This window comes from Grus americana, chromosome 22 (genome assembly GCF_028858705.1).
Source record: "Grus americana isolate bGruAme1 chromosome 22, bGruAme1.mat, whole genome shotgun sequence".
NCBI lineage: Eukaryota > Metazoa > Chordata > Aves > Gruiformes > Gruidae > Grus > Grus americana.
The window spans coordinates 2,256,785-2,270,168 of NC_072873.1; the positions used below are offsets into that span (position 1 = coordinate 2,256,785).

The 13,384-nt window shown below is 42.5% G+C and overlaps 1 protein-coding gene across 1 annotated transcript in view; it reads right to left on the reverse strand.

Annotated features, from left to right (window-relative positions):
• The window catches only part of NPEPPS (aminopeptidase puromycin sensitive), a 38,708-nt gene extending 25,324 nt beyond the window's left edge, over nucleotides 1-13,384 (reverse strand). Inside the window, exons 1-2 of the mRNA XM_054801032.1 lie at nucleotides 13,036-13,384; nucleotides 4,118-4,202 (exon numbers count right to left, since the gene is read on the reverse strand). Coding sequence (XP_054657007.1) covers nucleotides 4,118-4,202; nucleotides 13,036-13,158 — 208 coding nt within the window. The 5' untranslated portion in view covers nucleotides 13,159-13,384. The remainder of the gene's footprint in view (nucleotides 1-4,117; nucleotides 4,203-13,035) is intronic.

The following is a 13,384-nucleotide window of genomic DNA, read 5'->3' on the forward strand; positions in this document are numbered from 1 at the left end:
GAGACAGTAGTCTCATTTTTCCCACCTGGCCCCAGCTGCATGTTCCCATTCCCTTCCTTCCACTGGCATTCACATACAATCACCAGGATCAGGAAGATGATCTGTCTCCAAACTGTCTATTTTCTTTTTTTTTTTTTCCCTCCTTGTAGAGGCAGTTTTCAGCCAGTGCTGTTTCCTGATCCACACGGCTGCTCAACAGTACAAACATGAATGCCAACAGAAGGAGTGGACCAGTGCCATTGCCCCTTTCCACAGCAGCATGCTATGAGGCTGCCTTACGATCATCGTGAAATGGTTGTGCTCCCAGGCCAAGGGAAAGCATTGCTTAGAGACACTGGGGTCACATTGCTTAGCTTTCCAGAAGTGCTAGTGATCTTTTGTTAAACATCAGCTGAGGGTTTGCTGTAACCAGCCTCTAGCCCCAGCATCCAAGCATGTCCCTACCATACTGGGAAGGAAAAGACTAAAATAATGAGTACTGGCCGTAAAACCTTTTAAAGGTTGAAGTACAAATCAAAGTTCACTCGATTATTTCTGCTAAACAAACATCACTGTGGTTGCTGGCTGTTTTCTACACAAAACTGGCAACTGCTACCCTCCAAGCATCTCTAAATTTAAAGATGATGCTTTAGATCCCCCAGTATCTGCAAAACTTTCCAAGCTAAACAAAGACAACGTAATTCACTGATTATTACGTCAGCACAATTTCACAGCTCCTTAAAAGAGGGATTAACAGGAAGCTCAAACTACTCAGCATTCAGTAGTATGAAACTCAATCCCCTAAAATTTAACTTAAGAACCAGCTTGCTTAGGAATGCCTTTTCAGTTCTTCATTTAGCTGAGCAAAGTCGACCATTTGGACAAAGGCAGTACAGCACACGCGCACCTAAACACTAAGGCTGCACTATAAACATTTGACTACAAATGCTAAAAACTAGCTTCTGGAAAAAACAACACAAAAATTGCTCCTTATGATTAGTGGGAGGAGCCAGTCACAACATCAGCAATGGAAAACTCAGTCTTTTGAACAGCTTTGTTCCATTACAGCACACCTGGCACAAACGGCAAATCCACAACCTCCAGTTCCAATCACTAGACTAGTTTTATGATGAAACAGAGAATTTTTCTACTCCAAAGTACTGCGTAAGCAATCTTTCCTGGTTTATTATTCCCTGTCACCCAACTGTGAATTACGCAGCAAAATTTTTTTACTTTGACTTTAAAGCTTCAGAGATCCTCCCTCAGCTTCCTGTCAAAATTTGGGCAATAATCTGATTTCCCTGCAAATCTGCATTAAAATTCCAAAGGCTAAATTCTACTCTCTGCTGTACCCACCTCCAGAACAGTGAATATGAGGGGAGGGAAGACACGGCCCACAGTTCCGGCTAAGATTTCTGTTGTTGTACAGCCACAGTGGAATAGGCACTCACAACTAACAAGAATTATCAGCAAAATAATAAACTATTCTGCACAAAAGTCAACAGATCACCTCCATAAACAAGGGAAAGGTATCTGTTGAACAAGAAGGTCTCTTTCACACAGCTACTTTTCAGAACAGAACCACACTTGAAAGAAGATAAGTGACCAATTATCTTTTGTCTCACATTTACAGACAAGCATGAGACATTCTTCCCCACTGAGGTACAGAACCAAAAGAGGTAACGATTCTTCACTAAAGCCTCTAAAGGAGAAAACGTCACCAACTTCTCGCTCATTTTCAAACATACTATATAAGCAATTGGTACGAGGCTCACCTAAGTAACTAAATCCAAATGATCTGGCTGATATTTCTGTTGGTTCATTGGACTATATTTCATACTCTGTTTTTGAGACCAGTTATACAATTACCAGGCAAAAGCTGTGCACAATAGAAGCATTAGCAAGACTGACTTGATCTGTATCAACAGGTGCCAGCAAATAGTCTGCCAATTTCATGCAATTTTACTTCCAAAGCCATTATACTAGTTGGCAGTTTACCAAACTGAAAGATATGTTTTAACCCCGTGAAGCCTGAGTATAATTATAGTAAACACACAACAAAGCTGCACCTCAAATATTTATGATGCAACACTTTGAGAGGGGAGTGCCTATACCATAGCCAGAGTGCTGTACTCATATTGCTGTGTGTCCAGAGCACCACATTCAAGGCTATCTGAAAAATCAAAACAAAGGAATTTAAGCCACAGAAACTCACTTCCAGTGTACTTGGTTTTAAGTCTCCATTAAGCTCTACTATTAATACTTTGAAGTTACAAGGAGAGTATATCACTGCTAAAGAACAGAAAAATAGATCCCTACAAGAAGGAAATCAGCTCTGAAAACAACAGAGATAATACATAAAATAGAGAGGATCTCTATTTTAGTGTATTTTTCATGATTTGACTGGAAAGAGACTTTATTCCTAGGTACCTTCCCCATTTATTTTCATTTTCTCAATGACAAAATAAAAAATTAATAGGTGGTTTGGGCCCATGGCACAGTGGTAGGTGGAACAGACTCCATACATACCCTGCTATTACTACCACTCTTGTTATCGCTTCATTACTCAGTACAAGAAATAGCTCCAGGAATGCTTAGCAACCCAGTGCATCCAATCAACTAAAGATCACTAACGGCAGCATGTGAAAGGCACGCAGGAACGGAGCGCCAGGGTACAACCCAGGAGCCCGAATCGAGCACGTAGGAAACAGCGCTCTATTCTTTCCCTATCAAAACTCAGTGGCCAGGGTCCAGGCTCTTTGGTAATACTCTTCTCTGCCGCCCTCTCTCGCTGCAACTGCGCTTCCTGCAGTGAGCTCTACTTTTCCACAGCACACCCACTGAACGCTACTTCCTCAGGACAGAGTTTCCCATCTACCTAAGCGCTGCTCAGCTGCTCTCAACTGACTTAAGAATTCCTCTGGCTTCTTTAATACTATATTAAAAACAAAAAAAGTCAAACAATTTAAATGCAAAGACTCATTGCAGATAATCCACCTGTCACATATAAATCTATCAGTCATAGGATAACATCACTACAACAAGAACTGAAATTGTCCCAAATGCAGTCCAGAAAACTAAGATTTCTTCTTTTCTTCAGGTGTTCAAACACAGCTCTTCTCTCCAACTTCCTTCAACTGTTGCATAAGCATACTAGAGAGGTTTAAACCTAATCAAAGGAACACCTTTCTCATATCCATCACCAAGATGATACCTTGATTTCACAATCATGGTTTCAACAAAGTGTTTCATGACATCATTGTGGCATTTTCCTTATAGAAACAGAAGCTCCGCAGAGCCTTTTGTCTTCTGAATGACTTAAGAAACAGTTGTACACAGTGGACCAAATAGCTACTGTGTTTGAAACAGCAAAGGTCCATAAGAAATTCAGAAAGGCTTTGAACACTGTTAGACCATCACTCTGTTTCAAGGAGCTTATTTTCCACACCTTAATCACTTCATGTTTCAATTACTAAAACTTTTTTGGTGTCTGCTAAATCTCCTCAAAATATAATTGGGGAAGATATCAACTACTATAACTGTGTGTTACAAACAGGTAACGCTTCTTCAATTTCACCAGTAACTTCCAGCCTTTCACTGAACCAGACCCCAACCATTGTTGTCTCCACACAATCACCTTTTTCCATGTTACCCTTACACCCAGAACATCCTGCTAAATGTCAATTAACTGTCTTCTGTGCTTTTCCATATCCTTCCCCATGAGTATTTCCTACTGCAGACCATTATTGAAGCATTCCTTATCTAAGCCCTTGTCACAGATTTTGTCAATATTGTGAAGTCTGTAGGTACAGATCATGTTCATACACAGGTATCCAGTATAAAGACAAATAATCATGTCAAAACAGTCAGACATCCTTTTGTCTACAACACTCAGACATGATGGAGTAGAACATAGATTTTATGGAAGTTTGAGCTAAGTTTTTTTAAACATAATGTAAATGGTAGTGATGAGAAAAGAATAAAGGTTAGATAATTAATGTGGGGCTTCTAGGGGTAGGTTAGTTTATAAAACTATTACATAATTTTGCAGTCAAATTTATTAACTGTTGGCAACAGCACCTCACATCAGAAATGAAATGGATCAACATGTAAAAACTCCAGCAAAAAGAATTCCTACCTTCGTCTCCTTCTGGCGCATAGGAAGCTGTAATAATGTCAATGTCAGCACAGTTCATCACAATTTGGTTGGTTGCCTGTTTCACCTGGAAGAGAAATTTTATGAGCATCAGGAAGAAATGGTGTTCCCTGCTCCCTTAGGTAGGCATTCCCACCTCCCTTTAATCAAAAACCCCCTCCATCATCAAGAGTTTGAAATAAAATTTAGTGCCTGAGACTGGCAAAAAAGATATTCCACTGACTGCTCCCATTTGTTCCAGAACATGCGTACTTGAATCGTGTTCAAGCCATCTAGGCCTACTTATCAACACTAAATTATTTAAGGGAATGAACTGCCTGTTAAAAATCAGTATGTAAGCTTGACAACAGGGCCCTTGTACATGCCTGGGAATCCAAGACCAATAAAAATAGATAGAGAGCCTGTAAGCTTCCTTTTAGAGATGACCTACAGGAGACTGTAGTAAAAGCCTTTGAACACAAACTTAAACATCTTTCAGAGATGATCAGAAAGAGAACCTACGGTACTGTGTTCTAAACTGTCGACACTGTAAGAACTTCTTAGGTTAAAAACATCTGCCAAGAAACTCGCCCTTACATTTTCCTGAAAGCTTTCCTTCTGCCAACTCTTGGCTACGCGCACTTTGCTTTATTTAACAAGTGGCCAGCTCCCAGCGTAGTAATGAACTGTCTCACTGTGCCAGCTTTCTATTTGGATGCAAGAGCTCAAATACAGAGAAATTAAAATTAAATATCAATTAATTACAAAGGGGTAAAATATTTGGGAATTAAACTAGAAATTATTTTAAAACTTATGGTTGAAACCACTAGAATCATCACACTGGATTGAGCTGGTAGTCCTGCTAGTCCAGGATACAATTTCTAGCAGTAGACAACACCAGTACTTTAAATAAAGGAGAAAGAATTTCTGTAACAGCCAACTAGGGTTTAACATATGCACAAACGAACTGCTTCCTACCCCAGAGAGTAAGCTCCTTAAAGCATAAGGACTTGTATCCTTTGGGTTTTCACTCTTATAACCTTAAAATGCCCTATTAACACCTGTACCCATCACTCTAGCTATCCATGCTTGAATACACAGCAGAACCCAACTTTGTGATGGAAACTGGTTCCCACGAATCCAGAGCTCCTTTGCCCCTGTAGCAAAATCAGCAAAGTGCTCTCACCATTCAGGCACCTGAATGTAAATGCGTTTATTACAAGTAAAGCCAAAATAATAATCCATGAAGTGTCACAGCTAAAACAGATACTTATCACTCTGCCATAAAGGAGCTGGTGTCTACGCACAGTGAGTACATGGAAGCAGACATTCAGCCTGAAGCTGTTCTACCTAGGCTCACTACCTAAGGAATGGTTCCTTAGTCATTGTGTACATAAAAACCAAATTCAAGTCTAGTCAGTGATAAGAGAGGCTGAAGAAATTTAAATGTATAACTTAATAGGCGTACCCACATTCTAAGAACGGTCCATCTAGTCTGATAATCTGTGAACCGAAGAGCCAATACCAGATACTCCAAGGAAAGCCAACCCCCGCAGTGGATGGTTAACACAAGACAAACCTACCTCAGAAGTTTCTTTCTAACCTCAGCAAACGTCTTTGGCTTATTTGCTTCTGAAGCAAATGTCTATGGCTTATTCCTATTAACAGAATTGTTTGTCTAATAAATAGTACATAAGGGCTTATACTTTTTTTACAAGAGTAACTATTAGTGAATCTTTCCAAATCCTGCTTGTCAGTCCTCCTGCAACAGTGCATCCTACAGAACTGTGCAGAACAACTGTGGTGTTTTCACCATGTTGCCTCTTTATGGTAATAAAATCAAAACAATGTTACCTAATAAACTTAACCTGATTCTAAACCCAACATGCTTGCAAAGCATAAAACAAGCAAATGTAACAGCTGAAATGACACAGGTTAGATCTGATGCTTCTAGTAGATTTACAATCTGGGGGTTTTTTAGGGGTTTTTTTTCCAATTTGGTGTGCATCAAACTAAAGGATTACAACACTTCCCAAAACCTAAGATCAAAGCCCAACAATTTTCATCACAATATTAGGGATTGAGGTTTTTCAAGGTCTTCTAAAACACAGAAAAACCAGAACAAGAAAAGCTTTTTATAAATGTCTAGCAGAGACCTTTATTCAATCTACAAATCCAAATCTCTCTGGATTAAGAATTCAAGATGCATAAAGAGCTGTCCAAATTGCAGACAATACTGAGTTTAACAATAGGCTTGATCTTTAAAAAACAACCTCTTCTGAGGACAGAAGAATTTCCAGTGTAGCACTGTGCCTGCAAAATAAGAAAGTTTATGTTTAAGCAGAGACAACTTCAGAGGCTCCTTAGAAAGGCAATTACCTATTTTAGATTTTTTTCTTACTTCCTACAAATATTGAGCCAGCTTTACAAAAGAGTGCAACATACTAGAAAACATTTAAAGGGACTGAGTGAACCAGTGAAAAACTGTTAACCCTCCAACTCCCAAAAAATAAAGGGCAAAATTCAGTGTGCAGATATGAATATCGACAGTGTACTGTACAGCACACTGCTGAGGCTCTCATAATTTAATTCAGTGGGGAAAAAAAGTTTTTGTGTTCACACACAGGCTCTAGCATGAGAGCCTCCTCCCTCTGATCCACTAAAAATAATGAAGTACAGACACACCTTTAAGAACAAAAGCAAAACAGAACTATAAACCGCCCAGCACACTCAACTTATGACCATTTTATCTTACAAGAACCTATAGCCTAATGCTTATAGACACCATGTATATCGTGAAGATGAATGAATGTGTTTTACTGTAACTGATACCTTGAAACTGCTTTTACATTTCTGCTAATGCTATGTTTTGGAAGACAGATATTCTGCTCAGGCAGTGCTTTTCATGAATGCAATCACATTAAAAGGCAAAAAAGCATCTCACTGCATAAGGTACAACCAATTACAAAGCTGTATATATGCAAACTGTCACCCTGCTTCACCTTGCTCTATAATACAATAAATTTACTCTTCAACGAGAAGAGGCTAATCAAGGCAAGAGCAAGCTACAAATGTCCACAACGAAAGTAATTTTGCCATAAGGCTGATATGCTTAGAAGCAGCAGATGAACTAAGACCAGTATCTGGAATGAAGAAATGTTTCAAAACTTTAAACCTGTTGCTTTGGATGAAATTCTAGTAACACTAATCAGAATTCAAATATCTACTGAGATTAGCCAGGCATGGATACCACAAGCAGGTCTGCCCTGCAATAAAACTGCAGACCTTTAAGACTTTGTAACTGTGTCAGTAAACTGCTGTTAGAGTAAGACGAAACGCTCTTCCCAACCCCCTACACATCCACATTCATGCTCAGCACTCGTTTCTGGGAAGGAAAATCTCACCCAATAGGAGATAACCACTAAAGTTCCCCCCAAAAGTTTTCCAAGGTAGCATCATTTGAGAGAAGAAGAGCTAAAAAGGCTAATTATTTGGCTCTGCCAAATAGGACTTGAAGATGCTGTAAAGCTTTTGATTTTCACCAGTTATCAGAGCAGGAAAGGACTTGGTGGAAAAACCTTTTTAGGACGTGAGAAATGAGAATTTGAATGGCTTCAGTTGAATGACAGCCTACCTGAAATACAGGATCAGCTGCACCAGAAGACATCTTCTATAGTCAAAACTAATTCTCTAGAGCCATTTATAAGACTAGATAATTAAAATCTTGTCACTTGGCTTCACAGTCCTTTTCTGAATGTAGCATTATAACAAGCACGTATGGTTTTAGCATTTTACTCTCTAAAAATAGACACCTAAAATTACCTCAGTTCTGTTCTAGGATGTATCTTTTTAAGAATTTCAAACTTCAATGAGAAAATGAATAAAATGTTTTATTCATCTGCATCTCGAGCAAATTATGGTAGCCAAGTAGTAAAATTACCAATGTCACGACTAATTGGCCCACTGGAAAAATTCACTTCATTCCAAAAAGCATCCAACTACGTTCATCTGTAGCAGTCACACATACTTCAGAAGTGTCAAATTCACACAGACAAGTAAATCCCTTTGCAGCTGTGATCAATGCAATCATCTTAGCCTTATGAATTACAGAACTGAGAGAGGCCTTTCTGCGGGGAGAAGAGCAAAGGCGTTCCTATTTGTGAAGCTTGAACACTCAGCATGGTACCTTTAACACCCAAACTCAGATCTAATTCTACGTGCCGGTAATGCAAGTTACAATGCTGGATAACACGGCTGTACATTTATACTAGACAACACCCTCCCCCCCCCAGGAGATACTGAGCACAAATACTACACCCATTTAGCTTAATTTTTCAAGGTTTGCATACAAGAGTGTCACAATTAATCTTTAACTGGCATGCAGCAGGATCAGAAGACTACACATTCTTTAGTCTAGCAGATACTGCATAATTAACCTATAAAAAGCAACAGATACAGGTTAAACGTTGCTAAATATAACAGAGCATCCTTAAGACATATTAAGGGGACTGCGAAAGATATTTAAAAGGGCCATCTACCTCAGGTTGTAAATTCTTTAAAGACAGGTTGCTTTGCAACCAAGAAACACCTCACTGTAGTTTCCCATCAAGAAATGAATCACCACACAATACTCTCCAAAGAAGGTAATTTATATAGAGGTAAATACCAGGAAGTCAGAAGACAATCATGCACCTTTCTGAAGCTCTGCACCGCTCCACCCTGTGCCGGACAGGTGATCGTTTGGAGTCGTGACAGCGTTAAGAACTTCCATTTAGAAGCTTAAAACAACCGTTGAACTTTAGGAGCCAGATGTTTGTTTCTGTTGCTAGTTACTCACATTTGCCTTTTCAGCACGATGCTGAAGAACAGAACGGCCACACATCCCCTCTTTGTTCCAGCCCTCGGTTAGGCCTCCCAGGAGTCAAAGCAGAATGGAAAAAAGTTGACCTAGACACTGAGTAATATGAGTGCACTGCACTGATAACTAGACCCTGAGAATCAGGGTTATAATAATTAAATCTCAAGCTAACAGATGAATAAAGTAGATGAACTATTTAAAAAAAAAAATCCTAATTGTGCTCATTCAGAAACATCCACACACACCCAACAAATCAACAGTTTAAAATGCTAAAAGATGACATAATCGACAGAGCAATCATAGGATTGTGAGCAGGCGACTATTTCAACTCCAGATCTGCTACCGACACGCAGCGTCCAATTCTCCCACAATCACGTTTTGTCCTAACTGCGATAAGGGTTCCTTGTGAAATAGTTCATTTAAGGATTTTTTGCTTTTTAACTGTGATAAATGGCAATTATATACTGTCAGTTTATATAATTGGTACACAGTTCTACAGACTTCAAAAATATTCATATGACCACAAATTACATTCTTTAAAAAATCTTGAGTAACCAGACAAAACTTAATATATATAGGTTACCAGATACTTAACAAGCACAGCTTCAAAAGGCTACGAAATTAAACTATCAAGAGACAGATTTCAGTATCATTCCTTCGTCAAGAACAAATACTAGATGGAAGGCTAATTCCCTAACCTTAAAACTAGAAGTGCCACAATAAACTACAAACACCTATTATTTCTTTTTAAGGCTTTGAAATCAACCTGGTCACTGCTGACACTGAAGCGACAGCCTTATCTTTTGAATCATAAAAGGCTTTATCCTCTGACACTTATTTGAAGGAGCCATATAAGCGTAACATTTATTATTGAGGCATAAAGACAAAATGTGTTGCTAAGTTATGTATATGTGCAAAAGCCAACAGAAGTGTACTGCCCCAAAGCCAAGACTGGAAGGTTATTTAACATTTCTTTAGGGCTTGGTGCTCAAGTCGAAAGACTTACCAAAATTCTACACAGAGGGCTGCCAAATCCTACTTAATGGCTGTGAGTGAGAAACACAAACTGACTGATCAAGTGTTTACTTGTAATATCTTGACTAAATCACAGCCTTCACTAATTCCAGTTTGCTATTCAAAATGCAAAATAACAAAGCAAACAAACACTTCTGATGTACATAATGAAAAGTTTTCCTAATTTTGTGATTAATCACAATTGATTCTGGTGTCAAAGTTTCTGTACTCACCCCGCAGGTCAGAAAGCATCACTGGTTTAAATACTTGATGTGGATTATCGCTTGTCCAGTCATTATCATATTGGAATGGAGCAGTGGGACTAATAATTATTCTTGATTCGTTATAAAAAACGATACCTGGATCTTCAAGAGATATTTCCCTACCCAAAATCTGGAAAATTCAAAGTTTGTGTCCTAAGATAAAATCACTTTTAGCTCGACAACTGTACAATGTATGCCAGTATGCTGGAAACAGAATGTTTCTGATGAGCTCCATTCCACCTCATTACAAGGTGTTAGCAGAAACGGCCAACAGGTCCTTAACTGAACCAATTAAATCCAAAATTTTTTATTTTCTAGATTCATTCCCAGCTCAGTAACAACCAACTAGTAAATGTTAGCATATTCTTAAGTAAACCATTCCCAAAAAGTATCCTGTCCACCTAGTAGCATAGGTGAGCTGGTTGTTCTTCTTTCCATTAAGATGCAGAATAGTCACCCTCTAATTTTCTGGAACGTGTCTTTACCGTGCTTTGGACACTGGCAGCCACAGCAAACTTCTCCAGATTTCTAACTCGAGACAAGCATGCGAACACTCACCCCATACACCTTCCTGCACCTCTCCTGTACTTGTTTGCATGCAACTGGGATATGGCCTCATGACTCTTCGGTCTATGGTTGTTAAAAAGTATTTAAAAATAAAGATATACACTTTAGATATGTTTTTAAAACCTCGCCCTATATTTTTTTAATTCTCTTTACAGTGGGAGTATCAGATCAGCTCACCATGATGTGAACAAGAGCTTTTTAGAACCTTGAACCCGCCAGATCAGTGTTCTTCCTTAACACATGCCCTCAGCTGGTAGGAAAGTCCAGGATTTTGCATTGTCAGGTGGTATCCATTGGTCTAGGAATTCATTGAGCAATCCTCAGAACAGCAAACAATATTAAAAACATCTCAACAGGACTAAAATCTGCAAACCAGCTCCACAAGAAGCCTCCAAATCTTCGTTACTCCTGGATTTAAACTAAGTTTCCAAGGCTGCTGTTCAATACCACTCTCTCCTCAGTAGCAATGCTGGCTTAAAAAGCCACTACTCCCCTCCCCCCGAGTGTTATTTTTAACCTGGATGATTTCAGTGATCCCATTTACAGCACAGCCCCACAGCTGTAACAGGACTGAGAAGCAGCAACTTGGGTGCGAAGACAGGAATAGGTGGCTGGGATTAAGACGGAAGAGATTGGGAATTTCTCAAGCTAGCGTTTTCACCCAGGCTGACGCACCATCAGACTGAGACCCCAAAGACAGCAGCGGCCTGAGGACTCGAGCTACAACAAAATCCGCAAGGCGATTTATGTTTTCAGTATTTCTTCCACATGACACAAACTTACTCATCTCTAGTTGTCTTCCTCCAGGTCCCAGAAGTCACAAGATTCACTATCATCCACAGCCTTTTGCCCTCCCCAACTTCCACAGACACCAGACACTTGCCCAGCGAGGCACTTGCTCTCTTCTGTACCTGTGCTTCAGATTCAGCAGCTTTGTTACCCCAGTGCTACCTCATTTTAAAACAAGGTTTTAACCACCTCTTTAGACCAAGATTTAAGTCTTTACCCATCTCAGGATTGAAAATCTCACTCAAATATTTTTGAGCTCTCAATACAGTCATGCCATTTTAAGAAAAAGTCCAGTAAGCCCTTACAATTCTATATCTATTTCAAATCATTACACAAGGAAAGACATGAAAGCAAATTTAGGAAATCTTGGCACAGCAGCCTGAGAATGACTATGAGACTTCAGGGCTTTCATCAAGCATTCTGGCTTTGAAGCACAAACATGGGGAAGCTTTTGCATTTCAGAAGGGGCAGAAGACCCAGTGTTTTTAGTTTGCACACCCCTTCCCACTGAGAACCTAGCCTCTCCCTCCACTGACTTCAAGCTTTTCATGACACTGAGGCCTACCAGCTCACCGTACTACACCGGAGAAGTTCTTATTTAATTGCCAATCTGGTAGTTTGTCTTTCCAGCAAAATCCCGAGCCATCTGAATGGCTGGATGTAGGTAAAAGCGGCACACTGGAGGCTGAAAACAGGAACAGGGTGCTCGACTACGGGATTTGGGGGAAGCCGGGGATACCAGTGAGGCAAATAGCCGTGGCTCCGACCGCTCCACGCCTAACCTACATAGAGACTTCTGCTAGCGGGGCCATTCCAGCAGCGGGCAGGCAGGAGAGAAGCCGGGGACGGTCCGAGCCCGAGGGGCAGGAAGCGGGCCGGGCACCCCCCGCGCAGCCCGAGGGGGAACCGCGGGGCCCGCAGCGGCGGGGGGAGGCCCCCAGCCCTTCCCAGGCCGCTCCCGCTCCTCTCGGGGGACGGGGCAGGGCGGGGCCCGCGGGCTGCCCTCTCCCCTTCCCCGCCGCCTGGCCCCGGGGTGGGGGGGTATATAGACATATATACGTATAGGCTGAATGGGAAGGGAGGGCGGAGACCGCGGAGCGGGGGGGGGGGGCAGCTCCGAGCGGCCTCCCTGCACCTGCCTGGCCGGCTCCACCGCACCGAGGGCCGGGCCCCGGCCGGGTGACGGGGCGGGGGAAGGCGCTCAGGGCCCGGCGGCGAGGAGGGGAAGGGGAAAGGGGGGAATCGGGCCCCCGCGGGCTGACGAGGCTCCCCCAGGGCCCGGCTGAGGAAGGGGAGGGAGGGGGAGGCCGGGCCCGGCGGGCTGACGGGGCTCCCTCAGGGCCCGGCGGCGGGAGGAGTGGGCTGAGGGAAGGGGTCCCCTCAGGGCCCGGCGGGGGGAGCGGGAGGGAGGGGCCGGGCCGGGGCCCTACCTGCACGGCGGCCTCCAGCTTGCCCTCGAAGGTGAAGTCGATGAGGTCGGGCTTGAGGCAGAGTCCGTAGTTGAGGGGGGACACGTCGGCGGGCAGCCGCTCGAAGGGCCGCTTCTCCGGCATGGCGGGGCGGCGGCAGGGGGTGCGGGGCTGCGCGCCCCCCCGCGGCGGGGCGGCGGGGGAGGGGGCGGCGGAGCCGGCGGCGGGGGACGGGAGCGGGGAGGCTTCCTGCCGGCGACGCGGCGGCCCCGCACCGACACACCGAGAGAGCGGGCGGGCGAGCGGCGGCGGAGGAGGAGGTGGAGGTGGAGGAGGAGGGAGGGGCGGGGGCGCGCGCGCGTTCCCGGCA